This window comes from Miniopterus schreibersii (assembly GCF_964146895.1).
Source record: "Miniopterus schreibersii genome assembly, chromosome: 20".
In the NCBI taxonomy this organism is placed as follows: Eukaryota; Metazoa; Chordata; class Mammalia; order Chiroptera; family Miniopteridae; genus Miniopterus; species Miniopterus schreibersii.
The window spans coordinates 27,164,237-27,190,749 of record NC_138122.1 but is presented as its reverse complement, the minus strand read 5'-3'; the positions used below and the strand labels follow the sequence as shown (position 1 = coordinate 27,190,749).

Genomic DNA, 26,513 nt, shown 5'->3' with positions numbered 1-26,513 from the left:
GAACACTCGCAGGGCGGGCCGAGGTGGCGGGCACGCCCAATGAGAACGCCCTGGGCGGGCCGCGGCGGAGGGCGAGGCTAGTCTCGCGAGAAGGGCGCGGGCCCGGCCGGCCGAGCGGCAGAGGGAGGGAGCGCGCGAGCGAGCGAGCGGATGGAGGGCGCGGGCGGGCGCGAGGAGGAGCGGGCGCCGCTGCTGGGCGCGCGGCGGGCGGCGTTCGAGGGCCGGTGGCTGGCGTGCGCCGCGGTGCTGCTGACGGAGCTGCTGGAGCGCGCCGCCTTCTACGGCGTCACGGCCAACCTGGTGCTGTTCCTCAACGGCTCGCGCTTCGGCTGGGAGGGCGCGCAGGCCAGCCAGGCGCTGCTGCTCTTCATGGGCCTCACCTACCTGGTGTCGCCGTTCGGGGGCTGGCTGGCCGACGCGCGGCTCGGCCGGGCGCGCGCCATCCTGCTCAGCCTGGCGCTCTACCTGCTGGGCATGCTGGCCTTCCCGCTGCTGGCCGCGCCCGGCACGCGCGCCGCGCTCTGCGGGGCCCCGCGCCCCACGCGCGTCCGCAACTGCTCGGCGCCGGCCTGTCCGGACGCGCCCACCCGCTACTGCGCGCCCGCCGCGCTCGGGGCGCTGGCCGTCGTCGGCCTGGGCGTGGGCGCCGTCAAGGCCAACATCACGCCCTTCGGCGCCGACCAGGTGAGCGCGGGCGCTCGGCGGCCGTGGGGACGGGTCGTGGCGGGCCCTGGGGCGGGGTCCGCACGGGGCGGCGCTGCGGGGCAGTGGTCAGGGGAAGCCGCAAGCCGAGGGGGCCTCCTTTCTGCAGGGGAGCCGTCTGAGTCGACACCTGAACGATACCAAAGGAGGTTTGCGGACAGCTCACCGGCAAGTGCAAAGGCCCTGGGGCCGGGCAGAGAGGAAGCCCCAGTTGCTGCCTTGTCTGCTGCTACAGTAGCAATCATGTTGCAACACATAAATGTATCAGTCAACACCTCTACCCCTTAAACTTATACAAAGTTACAGGTCAAGTGTTCTTCAAACAAAAGTGGGAAGAGAGGCGGGCAGGCAGAGCCGGTCTGGTCAGCGTTGGAGGCCGGTGTTCAGTCAAGTAGGAAGCCTGCGCGGATTTTCATCAGGGGAGTGATCTGATCTGATTTGCGTTTCTCAAAGATTTGGCCTGCTGCCTGCCAACCGAATCTGGGCTACTTCCCGTTTTCGGAGCTAAGAATAAGAATGGGCCTTGGGCTTTTAAGTGGAAGAGAAAAAAGAAAAAAAAAAAAGAATATTTTGTGACATCGAAAGTGAGAGGAAATTCAGATTTCAGTCTCCATAACGAAACCTTTGTCAGAACATCCCCGCCCAGTCGTGTCCAGTGTGGGCTGCTCTCCCAGGACAGGAGCAGAGTTAGAAGTGGCGAGAGACGGAATGTCTCTCAAAACCTAAAACGTTTCTGCCCTGGCCCTTCTCAGACAAAGTCCTCAGACGTCCGGTGTTGAGACGAGGTTGTATGGGGCCTGATGACAGCAGGAAGCTCGATAGGAGTGTTACCCTGGCCGGGTGAGAGAGGCTCGGACTGGACACGGGAGGCGTTAGGATAAGTGATGGAGGAAAAGTGAGCAATGGGAAAGGTAACTCCTGGTTTTTCTGCTGAGTAACCATATGATTGGTAGCAGTTACTGAGGGATTGCTCTGTACCAGGCCCCGTGCTGAGTATCAGTCCACAAGGTGCCTCTGCTGTTATTGTGCCCATTTTACAGATGAGGACCTGAGGCTTGAGAAGTTAACTGCCTTGCCCACAGCGATACAGCTAGTACGTGACCGATCCAGGACCCCAGAGCCCGAGGTTTAGATCCGAGCTTTAACCATACTTGTGTAACGCTGTCCGCTACAGTAAGTTAACACCTTAGAACGACATTGGAGTGATAGTTGCAAGTATTGTTTGGGGTTGGATCTCAAGGCTCAGGCTCATGGCTTTAGCCTTCAGGTGCCATTGGCTCTTGGGCCAGCAGTAAAAGCACAGAACTTGGCACACAATTGTCCTCCATCTCTAAAGACCAGGTCACAGGACTGAAGTGTGATGTGTTTATCTTATATGCCCCTTACTGGACCAAGGGTTCTTCCTACACTGTTTTGTTTTAAATTAAAAAAAATTTTTTAAATTGTTTTTAGAGAGAAAGGAGGGAGAAAGAGAGAGAGAGAGAAACATTGATTTGACATTGCTGCCTCCTGCATGCCCCCTACTGGGGATCAAACCCACAACCTGGGCATACGCCCTAACCGGGAATCGAACCCGCAACCTTTTGGTGCACTGAGCCACCCAGCCAGGGACCTGGGTTGACTTTTGAAAGAAGACAGCGGCTGAAGATTCCAAGGGTGTTAGATTTTGATGTAGACATGCCAGCCCCATGGTTTCCCCCAGTGCTGGCCTTTTTCCGAGGTCACCGTCATTCTTCATGGACAGATCAAAGGTTTGAAATAACGACCTGAAAGAAGAAAAGCTCATTTTACCAATCGAGAGCAAACGATGCCTTTTTTCCTAGAGGAGAAAGAAACCACACTCTTGTGCATTTTAAGGAATTTTTTTCAAATCAGCCAGCGTTTGGACTCACTCCACATGATCCTGGTCTTTTCACAGTGCTTCTGTGACTCGATTCTGTGGTTTCTCTCCAGCTGTCACATGGAAGCTTGTCTGCCCTTGGTGTAGGGCAGGGCCGATGATGTAATGTGACTAATATGAAGCTACGGACAGGCCTGCCCAGGGCTCCGAGGCACGAGGCATGTGACTCAGTTTGTAGGGCCCAGCTTCCCATTCATTACCCAAAGTTGCTGGCATGCGGTTATTTTGGGCTCAGTAACAGGCTGAGGTTCTAAAGTACTCTTTGGTGAGTTGCACTTGGAAGTCCTAGTGAGTTGACGGCAGATTTATACAGGATATGGGGTAGAGTGAAATCTTAAACTCAGGAACTTTGCCTGACTAATTGGATGCTAATTTTCCAAGCTTTGTTGAAGAAGATCTAAGAGTGTGGATGGGACAAAGTGTGTGCTGCCTCTGATACCTAAATTGTGTCTGCATTCATTGTAGGTTTGCGTTCACTGGCCCTCTTCCCTTTTCAGCCCCCCCTCAAAAAATTACTCGTTTTTATATCTTTAGTCATATTTGCTCTGTAACCAATTTTCTGGTTACAGTTCCTCTTTCCTCTGGTCTGCTTGCAGGATGGCGTGAATATTTGAGTCCAGCTTAGTAACATTTAAATACATTGTTTCTCCATGAAGAGCTGTCTCTGAATTCTAATAAATTCCTTACACAGATCATTCACTCAGCAGTCGCCCCAGCATTGGGTCTAGGACCTGTGTGCCATTCTGATGTGGGTGAGAGAACGTTTACTTAAAACTTAGATTTTCAGTTCCAGGTGCTGGTTACTGTAACTGTAGCGGATTACTTTCCAACACTGTAAACAGTACAGGTTAGAATATCATGTCAACTAACACAACTGCTTACAGGATGCTTTTCTGTGCCTGCCTCACGTGGACCATCCAGCACTCTGGGCTCCCTTTGAGTCAGTTGTCTTGCGGATCGTGCACACCCAGAAATCACTGCTTCCCTCGGTGCCTGTGTTTGTCCAAGTTCAGGAAATTGGGGATTTGAGTCTTCCAGGAATCTCTCTTCTTGTCACGGATCTCCAGGTCCCATGGATGGCCTTCTCCCCAGAAACTAGGTTTCCATTTCAGTCTGTAACTTCCTCTTTGCTCTGGTTTCTCAAGACGTGGAGCTGTGGCTGAGGTTACACGTCCCCTGGGAGGCTGGCTAACGTGCAGACTCCTGGGCCCAGCCCCAGCGGCAGTGCGTGGGGAGGTCTGGAACACGGGCCTGTGAGTCTGGGAGCATCCAGGTATTCCCCATGCAGGTGTCCGCAGATGGTGTTCTGAGACTCCCCAGGATTTTTTGGATTTCAGCATAATTAAGAGAAACAGCCCAGAATGTGTGGTAATTGAGAGTGTAGGTGGTTTTTTTTTTAATGAGGGACCTTGCATGAATCTGTAAACATCTTTTCCTCCCTGTCGTCCCCAGGTTAAGGACCGAGGTCCAGAAGCCACGAGAAGGTTCTTCAATTGGTTCTACTGGAGCATCAACCTGGGCGCGATCCTCTCGCTGGGCGGCATCGCCTACATCCAGCAGAACGTGAGCTTCGTGACCGGCTACGTTGTGCCCACCGTCTGCATCGGTCTCTCCTTCCTCATCTTTCTCTGCGGCCAGAGCTTCTTTATCACCAAGCCCCCCGATGGCAGCGCCTTCACCGACATGGTCAAGATCCTGGTGTACTCCTGCCGCCCCCAGAAGCGAACGGCGGAGCCTAGCCCCAGCGGGTGAGTGCTCCGTCCCACCGTGGGCTCAGTTCAGCAGGACCAACTGACTGGTCCTTGTAGTTGAGACACCTGCTGCGGCTGTCTCATGTTTGCTGTGTGCAGGGCACTGGCCCAGGGGTGTGAATGTCTCGTGTCCTTAACCCCCTGTCAGCACGAGGAGGCAGGTGGGGTGTCGTCTCCATCCTAAAGATAGACTAGCGGCCTGACTCGAGTTCGAGCTTTTAATTTTTAACCTGGCTGTGACCTTTCTGGTTGATGTGCTGGGCGGCTTCCTACGGCTCAGTTACGTAGAGATGATGAAGGGGGACGTTGGCAGGCACCTGGGGGACAGGTATCTGCTCTGTACTCCTCCCTCACTTTAAAAAGCTTTGCCGTTCATTCGGATGGGGAACTTGGCAGTTGCTCACATTGTGGGCACCTCCCTGTGCTCCCATGGAAAGCTGCTGCCTGTCACTGTGGTCCGCACCCGAGGGTGAGCGTGGGCCCCGATCCAAGGTGCCCTGCAGCCGCTCTGGCAGGAGAATAGAGCAGCAGAATAAAGGTGCAGGGAGGACAGCCCATCCCATCTGCACGGACTTCCCGGGGTCGCCCTGACAGCCCCATGGACTGGAGCTTTAGAGCTGAAAGTCCCATGTCCCGGGCAAAGTGGGCCGGCCCGCTGGTCACCCTGCCTGTGATTTTTGAAGAGAATGTCAGGACTCTGCCCAAGCAGAGGATCAGGATATTTTCCTTCTGCTGTTTATTGAGCTATAGTGGACATGTAGTAAAATACACCCCTTTGGGTGAACAGTTCCGGGGCTTGCAACAAGTTTATTCTATTATGTAACATTACATGTGTCGCCACAGTGCGTTCAGGGCTAGAACTTGCTATTGCCCCAGAGAAGTCCTGGGACCTGTGTAGTCAGTGCCACAGGGAATTTTTAGGTCCAGGTCAGCGTTCTCGATAGGGCTGTCACTCCCTGAGCCAGAGGTGACCCCTCAGGCACATTCTGCAGGCCAACCCTCCATCTGCCTCCTCGGGCTTGTCCGAGTGTGTCTAATTTTGGGCTTGGAGCCGTGACAACGTCTGTATCCTGTCCCTGGGGGTTTGAAGCTGCCTGAACAGCCTCCTTGGCCCCCGCCCCTTTGCTGGCTGATCAGACGGCTCACCTGAGCATGAGGGGACCCTGTGGGCTGGAGCAGGGGGCCTCGGACTTCCGGGCCAGGTCTCAGGTTTGGGCCCCAGCTCAGCCTTGTTGCCTGGGCCCATTCCTGCCCGGCTCCTCCTCTGTGTGGGGGGCGAGCAGGAATGTCCTGACCTGCACGGGGTTGTGGGCAGGGTGAGGACTGAGCACTTGGCCTTACCTGCTGCCAGGTAACATGAGCCACCTTGTCATGATTGAGCTTTGCTCCTCTGCTCTTGGCTCTTCCTCGAATTGAGAGGTGACAGCTCCCCCTGCTGGAGCAGGCCCCCCACATCCCCCCAGCACGGTGGTGGCTGCATTTTAAATAAACAGCCCTGTTTTATCTACCACATTGGGACTGGTTGTCAGGTTCTGACATCTGATAAATTACTTTAAACATCCAAAAGTCCAGTAGATTTCTTTTTAATTATGAACCCGGGGGGGGAGCTGATGTCACTGCCACCAGCTTCCTCCGCACGGTAGACCGCTGACCAATGTGACCAGTGCTGGGATGGAGTAGCTGTAGCTCAGGGACGGCCCTGTGCCTGTCGCCACTGGTCGGGGGCGTGCAGGGCCCTCGGTCAGCTGTCCCTGTGCGTGTGCGTGGCGATCTCAGGAACAGCCTGAGTCGCTTGGGGTGGCACGTCCAGTGGGCAGGGGATGCAGTGATGTTCCCATGAATCAGTGCAGCCAGCTGCCCTCCTGCCTTGGGGGGAGAGAACTAACTCCTTCATTTTATTCTCCAAGTGAAGGCGGCGGAGTCTCTCGGCAGCCTTCTAAACACAGTCTGTTTGGTTCCTGTAAGATGTCCCACGGAGGGCCCTTCCCCGAGGACACCGTGGACGACGTGAGAGCCCTGGTCAAGGTGGTCCCCGTCTTCCTGGCTCTGATTCCTTACTGGACAGTGTACTTCCAAGTGAGTGGGACACACGCTCATTTCTGTGCCTCCTGTGGGAGGGGCCCCAGTGCGGGTCCTGCCGTCACTCAGCCCTTGGGGCCCGAGGCTGCTTTTCCGTGGGTTTGGCGCCTGGGAGTCTCGTCTTGAGTTACTGACTCATTATTTGCTGACTGAAATGTTTTGAAATTTTTTTCCAAAGAGGAAGCAGGGAATGGGTCCCCTTTCGTTTTTCCAGGCCCCGCTTTTTCATTTGGTTTCTCATTGGGTAACTCATTTCTTTTTGAAAGTCAGTCTCCAGACGAACTCAGGGTGAGCAGATAATAGACTGGTCTGTTCTCAAGCCCGAATATTGCGCTTGTGGCTGCAGAGTAGCCCGGGGAGGGGCACCTGCCGCAGAGGCCGAGCCGGCAACTGTAACACGACCGTTTTCACCCCTAGATGCAGACCACATACGTTCTCCAGAGCCTCCACCTGCGGATCCCAGAGATCTCCAGCCTCACCGCCACGGCTCACACGGTGAGAGCACAGCGGAGACCCAAGAGCGGCCACCAGGGGTGACGCATGGTCCCTGTGCCCATCGCAGCAGATGCCTTGAGGAGGGTAGTCAGCTCGAGTGGAAGCCTCCTGAAGGGGGATGTTCACTATTTTAGAGGCTGTTTTTCCTTGGTCGTGTCGTTTCTTTGATTAACTTGACTGGTGTTACCTGCATGTCGACGACTATTTTCATTTGGTTTTTTCTCCCCTTGAAGTAGAGAAAAGTCTCGTCTCTGTTCCGGGTCTAAAACAGGCTTTTGCCCGGGAGGCTAGACCTTGTAGAAACGCACGGGGACAACTCCCTGGCAGACGCCGCGCCTGAGCGGCCACGCGCTGCTTCTCGCCCGCAGTTCCCGGCTGCCTGGCTCACCATGTTCGATGCGGTGCTCATCCTGCTGCTCATCCCGCTGAAGGACAGGCTGGTGGACCCCGTCCTGAGGCGGCACGGCCTGCTGCCCTCCTCGCTGAAGAGGATCGCCGTCGGCATGTTCTTCGTCATGTGCTCCGCCTTCGCTGCCGGTAAGATTTCGGCTCCGGCCCATTTCCGCTCAGAACCAACCTGGGCGGTGGTGGGTGACGCGGACACGGGGACGGGCCGTCGGAGAGGGGTCCCGGGAAGCAGCACCTTGGCAGAGATACTCATGGGGTATCTTAAACCTGGGCATTGTTCGTTTTATCTCTTCACTGCATGAAGTCTGGGATCCTCTAATTTGCCATTTTTTTCTGGAAGTGAAATTGAGGTCCTGCTCTGGACAGTGGCCTGGACTGAGTCCCAGGAGGCTTGTTCCCGCCCTGCTGACTCAGATGTCAGACGGGTTGTTGGCGGGTAGATGATTTTCACAAACGAAGGGTGGTGGCGATTCTCAAAGGCGAGAATTTGCTGTGGATTTGTCACGTCTGGGCCGTTCGTGGCTCCACAGGCTCCTGAGCCCTTTGGCAGCTCACGCAGAATTCCACGCGCATTCCCAGGAGGAAGGTGTCCTCAGACCAGGTTCCAGGCAGCCCCCCCCTTAGAAAAAAAGAGAACATTAAGGACTGAGGCCTAGTGTCCCATCACCAATGGGGGGTTACTGATGGGGGGGTTACGTCTTCAACTGGAAGACAAGTTAAAATGCCTCCTGCTAGAAAGCCGAGGCATTGCTGACGTTTTCAACTCATTTGGACTTTTCCGCTCATTAATGTTTGAAAATGACTGAACCGTAAAATAGCTTCACTTTATAACAAGGAAGGAGAAGCTGATGTTCCTGAACACGTGCTGTCCTGAGGAACTGAATGCTCCACCGAACAGGAGATGGGGTTTAATGCTCACAGCCTCCTCTCCGATCCCGACTAGACGTTTGTATAAACCATGGAGTGGTCCCCGCAGGAGCCGAGCGCCCTCCTGGCAGCACACAGTTTCTGCGGTGTGTTGACTACAGGCCTTTCCTGTACTTTCCAGAACAATCAGTAAACAGCTTGTAGCTAACACCCAGCTTTCCGGTTCACGTGCGAATGTCAGAGGACAAAGGCTGTGCTAACGGGCTCTGACTCCTAGGGATCCTGGAGAGCAAGAGGCTGGACCTGGTGAAGGAGAAGACCATCAACCAGACCATCGGCAACGTCGTCTACTTTGCGGCCGACCTGCCCATCTGGTGGCAGGTGCCGCAATACGTGCTCATCGGCATCAGCGAGATATTCGCGAGCATAGCAGGTGGGCTTACGGCCGAGGGGCCTCGTCTCGAGGGTAAGGGCAGGCGGTTTCATGCTGTGGAACCTGCAGGGAGAGTAGCAGCGCGTGTGTGGGCGGGGCCTGCAGTTCCCGTCGCATTGCTAAGGAAACAGCAGCACCTGGGGAGGTTCTCCTTGCTCCTGGCTGAGCTCAGCTTCCCAGCGGCATTTCCATGATGGGCCTCTGCCACCTCTGGGGGCCACAGGAGAGGACCTGCCCCTGGGGCTTCCTGTCTCGGTTCTTCTGGGTCTGGCTCGTCCTGCACCGGCTGGGCCGCCCTGGTTGCCCGCCTGAGGGTGCAGATCCGTCCCCACTTGGTGTTTGAGCCCAGACTTCTATAAGGAGGCAGCCTGCATTCTACAACGTCCTCACAGGCTGCCTTCTCCCTCGGAGTGAGAAGCTGGGCCGGGTGGGGCCAGTGGGGTCCCTGCAGACCTGCTCCCGGCGCTAGGGGCTGGAGGAAAGTGACAGCCAGGGGATGGGGGGAGGCCGGTGGGGGGTGAGTCTACACTGCACACAGGGCCAGCTGATGGGAGGGGCTGGTCACCTGCAGCGGCCCCTCCTGTGGAAACAGGCAGGTCTCCTGGTGCAGTTACTGGGAGAAGCTGAATTCCAGGTGGGCTGCTGGACCCACATTCAACTCTCGCCTTTAAGGTGGAACCTTAAGTAGTTCCCACCTCAGTGTGTGTGGTTTACTTATGATCCCGTCAGTAAGACTCTAGGAAACGGTTGCTTCTCTGCTTCTGTCCATGGAAAGTGGGGGTGTCTCGGAGTTGGCAGTGTCCATGGGGGTGAGGGCAGGACTGGGCTCCTGCGTCGCTGCATGTTTGGGACGTGTCTCGTCCGCAGTGGTGGTTCTAGAGCTTGCTGGACACCGTCCCCCAGTGGGGAGGAGTTGACCCCCAGGGCCTGTGCCTGCCCTGCACTGTGGGCAGGAGATGCGTCCATCCCTCCCGCTGCTCACAGACGCTCCTTCCCCCAGGCCTGGAGTTCGCCTACGCAGCCGCGCCCAAGTCCATGCAGAGCGCCATCATGGGCCTGTTTTTCTTCTTCTCGGGCGTCGGCTCCTTTGTGGGCTCGGGGCTGCTTGCGCTGGTGTCCCTCAAGGCCATCGGCTGGATGAGCAACCACACAGACTTCGGTGAGTGGCCTGACGGGCCCTATGCCTGGGCCGGGAGGGGGCGGCGTTGGGTGAGGGCTCGGCTGAGTGCATGTGCGCTGCCTCAGAGCCACCTGCGCAGGGTGGGCCCTGCTGGCTCCTGTGTCGTTAGCGCCCCTGAGATACAGGGGCCTCGGCTGTCCCTGCAGCCTGCACCTTGGCCTTCGCCTGGCCCGCACGCGCCGCTCTGTCCATGAGGACAACTGGTCCACAGACTTCACCTCCACCCTCGTGTCCCTCTCACAAGTGTCCCTGTGTCCACCTTGGCTTTGCATTTTATTTTCCTGATGGTACATGTTCATTCTCTGCTATTGAAGGAACAGGTTATAGTTGCCCTTTTTTATAAACAAGTGTTACCCACGTCAGCTGTGAGGGATGTCACGGCCGGTACCAGCAGGTGGCATCTTGGGCATTAACAGACGCACAGAGGAGAGCTTTGCTGGGCGCGGGTTTACACTGGATCCAAATGGACCCCGAGGAGCAGGGAGCAGTTTCTCAGCCGCGCTCTGGGGGGGATCTGAGTGTGCAGCCCAAGGCTGCATTGAGAGGGCGTCCCCTTCGGGAATGATGGGGACAGTCACCTGCCATCTTCATGCCCTTCCTCACACACCAGCCCCGCTCGGGCTCCCTGTAGATGCAGGACTTTCCCCCAAAGGGCTGGGGACACACGGCATGGAGATGGTTGGGAGGAAATGCACCTCATAGTCACGCGTCTGCGTGGCGCAGGAACATGAAGGTCTTGTGTTCACCCTCCCAGTTTCCTGTGCAGGAAACAATTAACAAGTGAAAGAGACTGACTGACCAGCTTTCCCAGCGGCCTATTTTTCTGAGGCTGATGAGAAGGCTCGGCCCTTCTGTCCAGTCTCCCCCATTCGCCTTCTCAGGCTGTCTTGGCCCGGCCTCGGTCTTCCTGAGGGCAGGGACAGCAATGGGCCACGCCACTGCACGCTCGTGTCAGGTGCTTTAGGGACACAGCCTCCTCACAGAGATGAGACTGGGGTCCGGGGAGCAGGGCCGCGGTTCTGACAGGCTCGCATGTTCCGAATCAGGCGCGGGACTCCCCTTCGTGACCCTGGTTGAGTGTGGCCCTGCCCTTGGTGGGGAGGGAGCGAAGCAGATCAGGTCTTGTAGATTCCCTGCCACAGCTCACGCCTCTCTCCTCACGCTCCAGGCAACATCAACGGCTGCCACCTGAACTACTACTTTTTCCTCCTGGCGGCCATCCAGGGTGCCACCCTCCTGCTTTTCCTCGTGGTCTCTGTGAAGTATGACCGGCAGCGAGCAAGGGCACAGGGGACGCCCGGCAGCCGGAGGGCCTGAGGGCCCAAGATCCAAGCGGGTCCCTGAGACTGTCTTTCGGGGAGGAACCGGCTGGTGTGCTGAGCAAGGCCTTCCCTGCACCTTCCTGCCACCAGATTGGTGTCTTCCGTCTGCCCAGACGGACTGCTAAGTGCCTTCCTGTGGCTGTTTCACGGGGCCTCCGGAGCAGAAGCGCAGGGGCATGCCCCTCGTCAGGAAAGACCTGCCGGTCCTGCAGCCGGTTCTCTGCCAAGGCCACGTGTGGGATGCTTGGCTGTGGCCACATGTTTGCTGGCATCTTCGTGGTTTACACACATATTAGCATGTGATCTGACTTCTTTTCTTTGACAAGTAAGCATCCACTTCTGTTGGGGTGGGGGGTTTCCAGGAGGCAGAGTGGCTGGACGCTGCCGAGACGCGGTCAGGGCCAAGGCCGTGATCTCTCCCCTGAGCCGCACCCCTTGCCATTGGTCCGGGCCAGTACTGAGAGTATTTATCTGCTGCTTCAGACACTTATTTTTTAAACTGTTGACATCGCTTTTTCTTTAAGTAGGAACATAAATCAGGAAATACTAAAGCCCATGTGTCCTATCTCAAGCTGCAAACAGCGAGTATTTGAAACCTTGCCTAACGGGTCCTTGTGTGTCGTTTGGGTGTCACGAGACTAAAGACCGGTGGTGGGGCTGGAAGGAAAACGTTCTTAGGAACAAAACTGATGTAGTTAGAAGTGATGGGGAGTCAGATGTGACCTGAGCTTTCCGACTGGCCTTTGATATCTGTATAGTTGTTTTATATAACGTAGGGTCTGGTTTTGTTAAATAAACTGTTCTTTATTTGTTGCTGTATTTTTGGTATGAGCTTGTTATTAAAAACACGTCAAGTTTGAGGACTGTGAACTAGTTCTCTGCATGGTTCGTCCACCGTTATTTAGTGTTTCTGTGTGGGTGTCACAATGGTCCCTGAACCGTGACATCGAAGGTTAACTTTTCCTGAGTTTGTCCCCCAGCAGCTCACAGTGGACTCCTGTTTCGTTCCCGAAACAACTGGTTTTCCAAGGGAGCGATTCCCGAGCCTCTCTATTCAAATACAAACACGAAAACCCTGATCCTTTTTTGTTTTGTGGTTTTTTTGTAACACGGAAAAACCACAGAAAAGTACAAGGCCATCTTGACTGCCCCTGTGGCCTTGGTTCTCGGGCTGCGGGTGTGGGTTCCTGTGAAAAACAGCAGGCCGAGAAGCACTGTGTCCACTCCCGGAGAGGGTTATGCCTTCAGCGGAGACCAGGCCCCCGTGCTCTGAGGAATGCATTTTTCTATGAGGAATTCGCGGGGGTGGGGGTGGGGAGAGGGGGTGGTGTTGCCACCCCTCCCCCTCCCAGCCGCCCTCTAACCTGGGTGTCCCCCCTCAGGCTGGGGCTGCGAGGGGCCGCCAGGCGAATCTGTCCAGGTGCCGAGCCAGCTCTGCCCTCGGGTCCTGGAGGAAAACCCAGGACGTTAGCTGACGGGCCGACAACCGTGAGGGTTTCCACTGCATTAGGGTGGCGTCACCCTGGGGTGCTCGGCCATAAGTACACAGAGCTGTCCTGAGAGATGTCTCTGCCACGCGCATGCCCGGGAGCCTCGGATGTGTCTTCAGCCTGTGTTTAGCCACCTCGGGAAGCCGACGTGGGGACTCGCCACCAGGCGTCGCTCGGCCTGCTCTCCGTGTTGGAGGTGGGTGGGGGCACGGGTCCCATTTCCCCGCCGTATCTGGCAGATTAAAGAGGAGGTTGTCATAGGCCAGCTTTTCCGCAGGACCTGTGGTCCTGGTTTCAAACAGACCCGTGAGCCTACTCGCAGTGACACGTTCGGCTCATCCATGTGTCCTGCTTAACTCGCCGGAAGCCTCCGGGTCCCGGGGGGCTGCTGAGAGTCTTTCTCCGTGACATCCAGAGGTCGGGACGGCCTCTTCGTGGTACATGGGGAAGCATTACGCTCCTAACGTCGCAAACCTCACAGCAGCGAGCCCCTTCCAGAGTACACAGGGCCCATTCGAAACCCAGATCACTGCTAAATTCCAGGTCGTAAAAAGTGATGATCTTTCCTATTATCAAACGTTCCACTTGGTGCAAAACACAGGCCCCCCTTGAAAGTCAAGGCGGTTAGAGAAGAGCTGTGAGCAGTGACGACCACAGGGCCACTCGCTGTTCCTAAAACAGGCCAGATAGCTTACAGCCACTTCCCAGGAGGGTGACATCATCTGAGCCGATGTTTTAAAACGTTCACGTAAACTCTGTCCCACCGCAGAGACACCTGCTCCGCACGGTCCTGTGTCAGGAGGAGGTCCCAGCCCTGTCCCCAGGGGATGTCACCCCTGCTGCGTCACCCGAACCAGCCTGCCTTGGAAAGTGGCGGCCTGGAGAACACTCTAGACTTTACCAAGGGTTTCTGTGGGCTGACAAATTGGTTTTCTTTCATCGATGGACCTCTAAGCTCTACTTAAAAGCTATTTTCAAAAATGTAATGCTTTCTAAAACATAAACATCCCACATCTGCATGCATTACAGGAAAAATGTTAAATCCTTGATAGTAATTAAAAATATGTTATTACATTGGGTATAACTGTTTTATGTGAATTTAGAAAGAACATAAGTAGGCTAATTATTTTTGGTGCATGGATTAATCAGGGTTTCCCAGAGAAACAGAACCAATAGTGTGATTATTTGCATTTTTACATTCACATTTGTATTTGCATTTACAGTGAGGAATTGGCTCACCTGATTATGGAGGCTGAGGGGCCTCAGGACCTGCCATCCGGAAGCTAAAGGCTCAGGAGAGCTGATGGTGTGAGTTTTCATCCAAGTCAGAAGGCCTGAGAACAGAGGCCAGTGGGGTAAGTAGCAACCTGAGGGCAGGAGAACAGATATTCCAGCTCAGCAGTGGGGGGCGGAGAGGGGGGAATTCTCTGCCTTTTTATTCTGTTCAGACCCTCACCTGATTGGACGAGGCCCACCACAGTGAGGAGGGCAATCTGCTTTACTCAGTCCACTGAATCAAATGTTAGTCTCTTCCAGAAACACCCTCACAGGCACACCCAGAAATACTGTTTAACCAACCACCTGGGCACCCTCAGCCCAGATACAGACGGTAACCAACACAGCGCCTGTTCACACCCTTCCATTGCCTCGGAGTCCTGCACGTCTGCACCACTTTGCCACAGTTATACTCTCCTTAACGATACATTTTAACGTATAATCTAGGCTCAGAACCAATGCTGCCCCCTCCAGGATATTTTTATAGTGTTTTAAAATATTGACATTGGTAATAAAATATCCAGCACAAATACTTCCACGGTCCATGAATGTTCTTTTGGCCTCTGTTCAGAAAACCTTTCTTTGGCGAATAGTTTTACGACATAAGGCCTAACAGATAAATGACCTCTACTGAAGGTTTCTTTTAATATATATATATTTTTTTTTACCAAACTCAGATCCTGCAAAATTGTAGGCTTTCTCCATTTTACTCCATCCTGACACAGAATATAAATGTATCTAATTAAATCTAGGGACTCTCCCCCGAGACTCCTCCTCCAGGTCAGGGCATTTCAGGGCATAATGCCACGATTTCAAGATTCAATCCTAGACATTGGTATGCAGGAGGCCTGGGGGTGGGGTGGATGCAGGGTGAAGGGGGTCAATGGGGGGAAAAAGGGGACATCTGTAATACTTTCAACAATAAAGATAAATTTAAAAAGAAAAAGATTCAGTCCAGCCTGTCCTTGTCTCTGTTACTCTGCTCGGTTCCCCCCTCGACTCTGCAGAAATAAACTCTGGCGTCTTCCTGCCTCCCACCGCCCCCCCCCCCCCCCCCCATGATCTCAATTTGCTAAAAGCTTTAGGAGCCAAGGTCTGCAATGCCCATTGTTTGAATATCCTGATGGAAAAGTTCCCTTTTGATTTGGGGCACGATGCAGCCTGAACCTCAAGGTTTTACAAAGCAGTTGGACACGGTGGCCCAGCACTTAGGTGGATTGACAAAGCCGAGCTTCAGAGACTCGGCTGTTCTAAAATCGGATTAAGTGGGGCCCCCAAACAGAAAGTTCGAGCTGCTGGGTGAATTTTCAGAGACGTTAGGAGGTCCATGGACCAGGAATGGTAGACATCTCTCTCGACTTTTACAACCAGGGCTCTGTATTACTTGTTTGTACTAAATAACAAGTGACCCACGATGGAGCCACTTCAAAGGATCCCAGGGGGTGCTGACCTGGGTCCTCTCCCAGGTTGAAGGTTGAAACTGAGGTGTTGGCGGGACTGGCGTCTTCTAAGGTTTGCCTGGGGGATGGCCCCTCCTAGGCCACTCCTGTAGCTCCTGGCGGCCTCAGGTGGTCACCGATGTTTCCGGAGGACCTCGGTTTCCGCCACCTGGCTTCTTCATGGGGGTTCACAACAGGGCAGCCTGCCCCTCCCAGAATGAGAATCGGAGACAGAGTGAGAGACAGGGAAACACATATCTGATGGTTATAAAATAGGATTTGGGCCCAATTTAATCTTGTTTCTGAAGGACAGTGGGGCTCAGCTGTGCTGTGGGGTCTGTATGAAATGAACACAGCACAGAGTAGGTTGTTTTCTATCCATGTAAGACATTCCTAAATCCGACCCCAGCCTCAGTCTACGTGCAGCAAGTGCAGCCGTGAGGTTTCCTGCTCTGCAGGGAGGAAGGCCGGTCTCTTTCCTTAATAGCCGCACCTCCACTCGACCTCGAATTCTTCTGCCGGCCGCCTGAGGACACCCCCTCCCCTCGCAGGAATCCTCACGTCTCTGTTTGCTGGCGAGTCACCCGGGAGTCGCAGCTTCTGAGAACTGCTGTGGGGTCCCGCTCCCCCCGTAATTATTTCCTCAATACTACCTGGTCCTTAATTACCTCCCCATCGATCTCTGCCTGGGAGCCAGCGGCTGCTAAGGTGGAGCTCGAGGCTGATGGAAAATCCAATCTGATTCAGGCTCTCCCCAGCCCTGCGGAGGACACTAATAGATAAGACAGTGTCGCTGTCTAGGTGCTTAAGTTAAACAGCCGAGACGTCTGCGCGCATCTGATCAAAATGCTGAGCAGGAATCGGGTCTTCCAGAGCCGCTCAGGAAACGGGGGTTGGAGTTTTGAGCCTCAAAAAGTCCCAGCAGAACCAGCCAGGCAACGGTTCTCCCAGGACATTCCCTCCATCCTTCCCCTTCCCCTTCACAGCTCAGCTCAGCCCCCACCCCTGTCTCAGGTGGAAGTGTGTGCGTGTGCGTGTGTGCATGCGTGTGTGCGCGTGTGCATGCATGTGCACAAATGAACTAAGTTGCAATCTTGGGGACACGACCTCAGAGCACAATCCCGGGACATCTGAGCCCGGGGAGGCCCTCGTTTGCAGAGTCCCTCCAAGCCCCAGCTGCGGTCACTCAGGGACCTCTCACCCATCCCTCAAGGCTCCGCCGTCCTTGCCTGAAGGAAAAAGCCCCGCCCTCCAACACATTAACGTCTCTCTGTCGCCTCCAACAAAAATGCTGGACAATAAAAAATAAAATCGCCCCATTGTGCGCAGACCTCCAGTTATTCACTTTCATCGCTCAGACATTTTTATACGCTCTGAACATGCGGAAGGCTGGCATCAATGGCCCATAATCCCCCAAAATGAGAAATCGTATATTTCCTTTCCTGCGGTAAAAGGGCCTCGAGGAGAGTGGAGCGTGGCGGCCACGTTTCCTCTTGTCATCACGGTGAAGGTCACCCGCCTGCTGGCAAAGACGTGCGGCGTCCGGACCCGGAGGGGTGGGCTTGAGGACGGGACGGCCCGAGAGTGAGGTCAGGAGAGCCGGGGACCTTCCTCCCTCACCTGCCCCAGCCTCCGTCCCCCCCCCCCCCCATCCCAACCCTGTCCCTGGGGTTTGCTGTAAGAAATCTGAATGATGCTAAAAATACTGAGATAACCTGGAGGATTAGTCCCCGGGGGCCACCTTCCCAAAGTGCCCGAACCGAGTGGCCTAAAACAACAAACACCAACCCTCTCGGCTCTGGAAGCAAACTGTCCAGAGTCCGGGGCAGCAGGGTCTACAGGGATCGATCCCGAGGACCTCACTTGAATGGTCAGCAGCAGGGGTGGTTCTTTTCACGGGCGGTGCTGACGGGTTACAAGCCGGTGTGACACTCGGGGTGACCACCTTCCTGCCTGCCCGGGCGTGTAGTTAACATGGAGAAACACAGAACTGAGGGCCGGAGAGAGTGCCGACCGTCCCCGAGGACCTGGCAGGCGCGCCTGGATCCAGCTGTACCTGAAGCTGCCGCACTTTCGCGTTCAGCCAGCCACCCCTCCCCTTCCTTTTCTTAAACGGTTTCGAGTTGGATTTCTTACCTCGTGGAACCAAAGGCGTCCCGCCCACCCGTATTTTCACCGGCGTTTGCGCTGTCAGGAGAGAAGTCGTCCCCACTCAGTTTCTGATTCTCACGGAGCTGGATTTTAAGTGTCCGACGCTCAGCCTGCACTTGGGAGCGAACGGAGCCAGGCCTGTTCCCAGGGGTAGCGCAGGAACCTCCCCGCTGGGGAAAAACCCAGCTCAGCTTATTCTCCCTCCTCCCTCCCGAGCAGAAACCCCACAGGGGCTGCAGCCTTTCCTGGGCACCCGCCGGGGGTCCGGCCCTTTCCCTTGGCCCAGGAGCGGACGGAAAAGGAGAACCGTCTGGGGGCCGTGACCTCGATCCCCAGAAACGCAGTGACACCTTGGACCGGAAACGCAGCTGCAGAGCAGTCAGAGCCCACGATCAACTGTTTCTATACGATAAAAATCTGGACCACGTGGGTGCCGAGAACCTGAGCACTGGCCGCGGGGCGCTCAGGGGTTTCCATGGCAACCCGGCTCTGCTAACGAGGCTCACAAATTAGAGGCCGGCTGTTGGAATGAGACCCAGCCCCTGGCCGCTTCCGTTCGCCGGCCTCAGATCGCCTCCAGTGGGTATCACCGGGCTCCGGGCCTGGAGGTGCGGGGCGTCCGTGAGGCCGGTCGGCAGGTCCCTCTGCTGCTCTCTCTGGGCCCAGAAGCGCCTGGAGTGAGTGGTGTCCACTGACTAAGCTTTGTCAATAGTGTTGGGGTAACTTTGTATGGTGACGGATGTCACTAGCAGTCTCGTGGTGGTCACTTCAGAAGGTGTACACCTCCCAGGGCAGCCCCAAAGTCCTATGAGACCCCCACGTCGCAGCTGAGCTTCCGGTCCCTCTAGCTCGGCTGTGCGGCTTCGCTGCTTAGCTGCCGCCCCATTCGCATCGGGGTCCTTGCCGCCTTCATAGTCCTGGACGTGATTTTTGTCTGTCCAGCCCAGCGAGCCTGCTGCAAGCTCCAGGCGCCGCTTGCGGCTCGGTCTCTGAGCCCCGCGTGAGCACCGATGATGCTCCACGGGGAGAGCACGGTGGCCAATGGGGGCTCCCCTCAGTCCACTCTCCACCCGGATCGTTGCCCAGGATCTCGGCCGCCAGGCTGCCGCCTCTCACTTCATGCCCTTGGGATGTCAGCATCGCTGGGAGAGCTACTCTGCTGGGAGCGAGTCCTCCATCCCCAGTCACAGGCCTGGCCCTGGCCCTGGCCAGTCGCAGGAGTCTGTCCCCATGACACCTGTCCCAGCACCTTCCCATGCTCCTGTCCGTGGGAGCCTCCTGTTGGAGGGTGCAGCCCAGGGAGCCTCGCTGGGCAAGCAGACCGTGGTCCTGCCGAGAGCCGTGTGACCCAGGGGTGGCTGTGCTCCAGGTGACGAATCCCGAGGGGCAGAGACCGGGCTGGATTTTAACCCCTCCCCTCTCCTCCCCTCCCTGCGGGGGCCCCTGACGCCCCCCCAGTCACCCCAGCACCCGCGGTCGCCCTGTCATCTTTTATCGAGGAAACTGCCCTGTTAATTACACCTCAGAATCAATATGGGCGCTTTGGTCTCGGTGACGGAGGAAGAAGAAATCTGAGGGCAAAACCCCGTAAGGACAGATCCAAGGCGCCCACAGAGGTGAACTCGGTCATTTTAATAAATTTTTTACAGTGCTCGTGGGCTCCTTTTAAAATTGGAAAAATAATTTAAAAGTCATATTTCTAATGGGCTCCTTTCAAAATATGAAACAACCATGAAAAAATCATGTGCTCCATTAAAAACAAACAGTGAAAGATCTATAAGGCGAGTTCTTCATGTTTATTTCCGGGAAGAGAAGCTCAAGGGCTTTTTTTTTTCCCACTTTATTTCTTTTACCTTTTCTTCATTTTTCAGATTTTGTGCAATAAACCTGAATTGCCTTTTTTTGGTCGGTTTCATTACATTTTTTTAACACAGGAAAACAGACGAAGAGCTTGCATTAGTGTAATAACCGAGACCACAGTCTTTGGGGACGCAGCGTGGGTCTGAGTCCCGACGCTGCGACCTCCCAGCTGTGACCTTGACAAGGATGCTCTGAGCCTGGTTTCTCGTCTATACTGCGGGGCTAACGCACCTCCACCAGACGGCTGTCTGAGCGAGTAACGGAAGGGAGCGCTCGCTGACAACAGTGCCCGAGGCAGGAGGACTTCGACTGTCCTCGTGGTCTCAGGTCTCAGAGCCGACGTGGCTCAGGTGCTCAGGTGGGCCACTGATGTATTTGCCCAAGGCCAGCAGCTGCCGTTTTCATAGTTTAACTCAGGGCAGAAACGAAGCCCCCAGCCTCAGATCCAACCCTGCTTTTCCTTTCCCTTATTTGGAGCCTTAACCTTGTAAAGAAATATATGGGCTTGCCGGGTAGGGGGCGAGACTTAAGAGAGGACATGGTTTTGCACAGAAGGTCATGAAGGCTGGTTTGTCTCACTGTCTCCTGTAGCCCTGCCGGGGGAGGGCAGGGACCTCCCGGTGCCATGATTAATAAAATGCTCACAATAAATGATCACCGTCAGCTTCTCATGAGAAGAATTGCTCCTTGATGATGCCATGGGGATTATAAGACCACGTGGGGACTTTCAGGAGAGTCTCCCATAGCGATATAGACACCAGGCCCTCTAGGCAAAGCTGTAGAGACAGACAGTGGGTTGGTGGTTCCCCGGAGCTGGGGATTTGGGGATTTGGGGGGAAATGGGGAGTGAGTCTAAAAGGGATAGAGTTTCTTTTGGGGATGGTGAAAATTTTCTAAAATTGATGTAATGAGGGTGCCCAACTCTGTAAATATACCAACAACCACTGAATCGAACACTTTACATGGGTCCATTGTTACGGTATGTGGATTATTTCTCAATAAAGCTGGTTTTTTTCTTTAAAAAAAATTCCACCATCTTCTCTACTATCCAAAATTCTACTTCCCCAACCAATCAATGGCAACAGCCGTACCACCAAAACCTCAAAGAGCAACAACAAACACAAAAGCAATAAAAATAAAAGTAAATCTTTTCCCAGGTGAGAGATTCACACAGGTTTCCGCCCAAGGTCACGGCTTTCCTTCGATGGAGATGGGAGTTCCCAAGGTGTGGATCGCAGATCCGCGGCGTCAGACACACCCTGGAACTGGTTAGAAACGCACTTTCTGTCCTGTAAAAAATAATATACACGGGACCACTTCAAAATGCAGCCAGAGCTGTCATCCCAGAGGAACCACCTGGCACCTAAAACCTTTGGATGTTAAAACAGGACAAAGTAACCTTTGCACAGGGCCTAAGCAACATTGTTTCCCAAAGAACTGTTAGCAAAGATACAAGAAAGCAGATACTGTAGCTACCAAACTGCTGACTCCAGGACTGAACATTGGAAACATTGTTTCGAGTTAGTGACACTATGTCACCTTATCTGCACCCACAGCAATGCCTTCCTTCTAGGGATGTAGCTGTTTCCTTCCCTTTCTCATCAATACCCATCGCCTTTGTCTCAACTGAAACACTATTTGGGCTTCTGCCTAAATCAGTGCTTCCCGAATAGCTGTGCATTTTTCTTTTCTTTTTTAAAAAATCTCAAATAAATGCTTGTGGCCTCTCTCTATGGCCTTTTATTTGTAGGTTCCCAGGCCCCGGCTCACCAAGAGGTGTTCTGTCAGCTGTCCCGGTGACCCCAAGCAGGCCCGAGTCCACCGATGTCCACGATGGTGGGGAAGGGATGGAAGGGTCTCCATGTCAGGAATGACTCTGATCTGTCGAGAAGGAGAAAAAGGTTGATCGGCAAAGGTGATGACTTCTGTTAGCCCAGCGGGCAGGCCATCTCCTCAGCAAGTGGTACGTTTGTCAGGGAGAGAAACCAGGCGTCAAATGAAACAAGAAACACCCCACGAGACACAGACGTGTCAAGCCACAGAAGCATTTTAATGACAATTGACATCACAGGTATAAATAAATAGCTCCTCTTTCCGTCTATAATATGTGCTAGAAATATCTTTCTGAAAGGTCTAGCTGAAGTCACGGGGCTCCAAGGACCATCTTAGCTACCGATTTTAGTAATTATGAAAGTAAAACCCAGACACGTCCTGGGGACCCGTGAACACCACCCCCCGGCCGCCGAGTGCCCAAGCAGCAGGCACCACGGACGGAGCCGGCAACACGCAAGTGCCTCACCGTGTCGTGTCCACTCTGCCACGGGCTTTCCATAGACACGTGGCTTTGGATGAGCGCATTTCCCAATGTGCCGCTACATGGTTAGGCTGTTAAAAAAACACAGTTGACTGGCAAAGAATTAATTAAGTGACTAGGACTGTGGTTTATGTTTAATTTAGGAAAAACATGCCATTCGATCCTCAGAAATGAACATTAAGTAGAAATCAAACAGAAATCTAAAACATGAAAAGAAAAAAGACAGAGGAAAAGGAAATGTGGGAAAAGACAAGAAGAGACGAGCAAGTAAAGACTTAGAAATCCTCAGTCCATCCCCAGAGGTGACCCACGATGTTCAGACACGTGTCATCCGGGGCCCAACTGGACGGACCTCGCAGGAGGGGACAGTGAATGAACACGGGGCTGTCCCTTAGGGGGCCCTAATTTCAGATTATGCTCCTTTATTAGAAATATAAACAGATGGTTATTTCTGTCTCTTTTTATTTGTCTTTTTGCATTTTTGTAACAAATCATTTTTGGTAGCTCGACTGTGTTATACTTCGACTCGAAACGACCGTGTTAATTTGGCCTGGCGCGGTCAGCGTCTCGTCAGCCGTTCTCCCAGAGTTCCTCCCACGGACTTTCGGAGACCTGCCCTCATTGACCCCTAAAAAATCTTTCATTACAAAAAAAGGTCCCTTCCCGGCTTCAAAACGTCCAACGGCTCTATAAGGGGCCCTGGTGCATCCCTGTTAATCGCCCGTGACTCCCGATCGCCACCCGGGGGGCCCAGGTTTACTCTGGGAGTGACCAGGGGCCCAGGCACGAGGCCCTTTGGCCCTAGGGGCCTATGGTTTGTCCTTGAATTTCTCCAGATAGTTTCTGAGTTCCTGGGGGGTGCCCACGTCCAGGTCGGGGCAGACCCACTTGATGTCCTCCTCGTGGCCGCTGAGGATGGAGTTCACCATGGGGCGGCCGTCATCGGGGGGGATGGTGGTGAAGGTGGTGAACTTCACCTTCTTCCTCCTGGAGGTGGGCGAGGGCAGGGGCTCGCGCCTCTGGTCCCTGACCCCGGGCTCGGCGGGCCTGGGCGCCTGCCCCTGCACGAGCTTCTGGGAGCCCCCGTTGAGCAGGAGGTGGCCGCTGTCCTCGCAGGCCCCCGGGCCGCGGTCTATGATGGTCGTGTGCTCGTCCGGGGGCGGCGACCCCTCCCCACCGCTCTCCAGGAGCTCGGCCTCGGTCCCCAGCCACACCCAGTCGTGCGAGTGGGTCCCCGAGGCCTGGCCTTCGGGGGGCAGCTGCTTGTGGCGGTACTTGAGGGCGAAGGTGGCGCAGTTGATGAGGAAGACAAGGATGGCCAGGCAGAAGACGCCCAGCAGCGCGTACATGCCGATCTGCAGGTCGCTCAGGCCGCGGGCCGTGGGCACCAGGCCGCCGTCCGCCAGCCCGGCCCCGGCCCGCGGTGGCTCCACCTGCGCCGGGAAGTTGCTGAAGTCCAGGGGGATGTTCTGCAGCTGCCCCTCGGGGGGCGGCCGGCCCCCATCCAGCCGGCTGTTCTTGGCCACCCTGTTGTCCAGCAGCGACCTGGCCGTGGGGCCGCCCCTGCGCAGGGCCCCCTCCTCTCGCTCCCAGGCCGAGCTGCCCTGGGCGTGCCCGTCCTGGCCCGCGCGCTCGAGGTCTGGGCCCTTTGGCCGCCGGTCACTGGCGTGGTTTCTGATCTCGCCCTGGTCCTCGTACCCGGCGGGGCCGGAGTCCACGTCGCTCTGGCCGAACTTGACCCTGACGCTGCCGACGCCCACGGCCAGGACGCTCTTGCGCTTGGACTTCTGGCAGGTCTCGGAGATGCTCAGGTCCACGCGGACTAGCGGCCCCTGGCCCTCCCCTTCAGCCGCCACGACGGGCCACCTGGGGGAGCGGGCCTGGGGGACGGACACCACGGCCTCGTCCAGGGAGGTGACGGTCAGGGCGAAGTCCTTGACGTCGTAGACATCCAGGGGCGTCGCCGAGCCGTCGCTGAACTGGAGCCACGTGCTGACCACGGCCTCCTGCAGAGACACAGCCCGTTAGAGGACCCGCCTGCCCCTCTCCGCCCGCCCCGCCTCTGGGCTCCCACCTGTTTGGGGGCCCGCAGCAGCTCCTCGGCCGTGGCCACAGCCGTGACAGCCTTGCTCTCCTCTGTGCTGGGATGGAGGGCGACAGACAGCCCGGCCACCAGCTGGACGGCCAGGTCCGTCAGCGACACCTTGTCTTCCAACACGGTCACCGTCTTCTCGGCCAGGATGGAGTCGGACAGTGGGGAAAGCACCTGGGGGGGGGACACAGGGCGAACCCATCACACCGGTTTCCGGAAGCGTGTGGGCCCGAGGTCCAGAGAAGGGCGCACACACCGCCCTCAGCCTGTCGGGAAACTGAAATCAGTACTAAGATCCATTCTGGTGTTTTGTTTGTTTTCTAAATGTTTCTATTGATTTTTATTTTTAGAGAGAGAGAGGAAGGGAGAGGGAGAGAGAGAGAGAAACACCCGCGATGAGGGAGTCACGGACCGGCCGCCTCCTGCGCGGCCCCACCGGGGATGGAGCCCCCAACCCGGGCCCGGGCCCTGACCGGGAATTGACCTGGCGGCCGCTTGGTGCCCAGGCCGACGCTCAACCCACTGCGCAACACGGGCCGGGCCATTCGGGTTTTGGAAAGGAATGAGCCCCCTCTATCGGACTCGACACGCTTGTACAACCCACAGCCCGGTGAACGGTGCGTGGCGAGCCTCGGGCTGGGTGCAGGGGGAGGCCACGCAGTCTCGCCCGGCGTCGCCTGAGTCGCGGTCGGAGCGACCGAAGAATTCCCCGGGGAACCGGCACTGCCAGCAGCCTCTGCCCCTCCACACCCTGCACAGGGCCGCCCTCGGCCGAACGTGGGCTCCTGCCGCATCGCCCGGGCCCGGGGCTGGACTGCGGGCGTCCAGGAGACGCGATGGGAATGTACAGCGGCTTCCCCACAGGGTGGCCAGGTCAGGGTCCCGAAGGACACGCCAAAGAGGAGACGTGAGGAGGGTGGGGACTGAGGGCCCGTGGCTGGCCCTGAAACCCCACCGTTCTAGACCTTCCCTTGAGCACCGGAGGCAGCGGGTGTTGGAGGAGTTTGTGGAATGAGTAAGTGACAGAAGGAAGGGTGACTTAAGGAGGGAAGGGGGGAGGGTGCATCTTCCCGGGCACCGGAGGAGCCGCGCAGGGCAGTGGGTGCTGAGTGAGCAGGTTAGGAGTTGGGTGGGAGTCCCGGGGGTGGGGGCGTGAAGGGTGCCGCAGGGAGAGAGGGGTCACCCGGGGAGCCGAGCGTCGCCACCTCCATTCTGTTTGGAAGGAGAATGGGACTCAGAGCTGGCCCAGGCTCACCCTCCAGCGTCCCCAGGATGCCACCACGGGGACAAGGGATTGGTCACAGTGCCCCGCCCGCCTTTCAAGCCTCCCCGGGGCCCACTACGCTGGGCGCTGGACACGCGGCGGGTCCCAGCTTCGCATCCTACCTGGATGGCGGTCATCCCGACCTCCCGGCCGACCAGGACCCTGCCGTCCTGCAGCTCGGCCACGCGGGGCTCCTCCAGCTTCATGGAGTCGGCCACCAGGTGGGTGATGTCCACCTGCCAGTCAGGCCCGAGCAGGAGGCTGGGCTGCGCCCACGGGCCGGCGCCCTCGGACACGAACTGGGTGAGGACTTGCACGGTGGCGTGCTGGTACTGCAGGGCGCAGCCCCGGGCCCGCCGCTCCTCCTCGCCCTCGCTGTCCCGCGTGGGCCTGTGGGAGGGGAGAGGCTGTGCTCGGGCCGGGGACGGGCTCGGAGGCTCTCGAGGCTCAGGGCAGCCAGGCAGCCAGGTCACACGGAACAGGTCAAAGGCTGCTTTCATTTGGCTTAAGAGCAAACGGTCCTAGTCCAGTATAAATGCAATTAAATCGTATCCAATAATTCCTTTTTTAACCCTCACCTGAGGATATTTTTTCCGTTGCTTTTCAGAAAGAGTGGAAGGGGGAGAGAGAAACTTCGACGTGAGACAGACACATCGATTGGCTGCCTCCTACATGCACCCCGACCGGGGCCGGGGATGAGCCTGCAACCGAGGTAGGTGCCCTTGGCCCGAACGGAACCTGGGACCCTTCAGTCCGCAGGCCGACGCTCTAACCACTGCACAACTGGCCAGGGCTGTAACCAATAATTTCATAGACACAGAGCTTTTCAAGCTTCTAGATAACCACAGAAAAAAGAATTACAGTTTCATTTAGAGAAAGTAAACTAAAACTTAAGTTCCCGGGGGCGCTGAGGGGCTGGAAAAATGTTTAACTCCTGTCTCGTCGTTTTCGGGGAGGTTCACTCAGAGGCCAGCCCCCCGGAGCCTGAGTGAAGGGTGCGGGTGGCCGGGTCTGACACAGGCCTCACCTCCTGGGAGCCCCCTCGCTGGCGGGGTTCTCCTGGCCTTGGTCCCCTCAGAGACCTGTTGTTAGGCTGCGGGACATGGAACCGCTGTGACCACAGCAGCTCCTACTACGCGCGGGCCCTGCGCCAGCTGCTTTCATGTGATGACGCATAAACAAAGCCACGGTCGTGCTCTGGCGTATTCCCCCCACCCCCTGCCCCAGACTCACCTCCTGCTGGCCACGATGGGGACCCGCCAGCCCTTGATCTGGCTCAGCTCTGTGTCCGAGACCTCGATCTGCAGGGGCAGCCGGGGCACCCACACGGTGAGGCGCAGGGGGGCGCTCAGGTGCTGGTAGGTGAAGTTCACCACGGCATCCACCTTGCCCTTCATCTCTTTGCCGTTGACGAAGACGTAGTCACAGCGGTCAGACACCTGCACAGACAGAGGGGGGTGGAGGAGTTCACAGGGCCCGGAGACCATCCTT

General features: G+C 56.2%; 2 protein-coding genes across 2 annotated transcripts in view; one reads left to right on the top strand and one right to left on the bottom strand.

Moving 5' to 3' along the window:
• The first annotated feature begins 107 nt into the window (after positions 1-107).
• SLC15A4 (solute carrier family 15 member 4) lies at positions 108-11,997 on the top strand. The gene is made up of 8 exons (XM_081123453.1): positions 108-684; positions 4,055-4,350; positions 6,261-6,429; positions 6,850-6,927; positions 7,296-7,464; positions 8,480-8,635; positions 9,636-9,794; positions 10,984-11,997. Exons 1-8 carry the CDS (start codon positions 151-153, stop codon positions 11,130-11,132), a joined length of 1,710 nt encoding a protein of 569 aa, XP_080979579.1. The 5' UTR covers positions 108-150; the 3' UTR covers positions 11,133-11,997.
• Positions 11,998-21,381: 9,384 nt separating this feature from the next.
• TMEM132C (transmembrane protein 132C) overlaps positions 21,382-26,513 on the bottom strand; it is an 89,112-nt gene continuing 83,980 nt past the window's right edge. Inside the window, exons 6-9 of the mRNA XM_081123238.1 lie at positions 26,256-26,461; positions 25,145-25,412; positions 23,741-23,932; positions 21,382-23,672 (exon numbers count right to left, since the gene is read on the bottom strand). Of these exons, the coding sequence (XP_080979364.1) occupies positions 22,476-23,672; positions 23,741-23,932; positions 25,145-25,412; positions 26,256-26,461 (1,863 nt within the window). The 3' untranslated portion in view covers positions 21,382-22,475. The remainder of the gene's footprint in view (positions 23,673-23,740; positions 23,933-25,144; positions 25,413-26,255; positions 26,462-26,513) is intronic.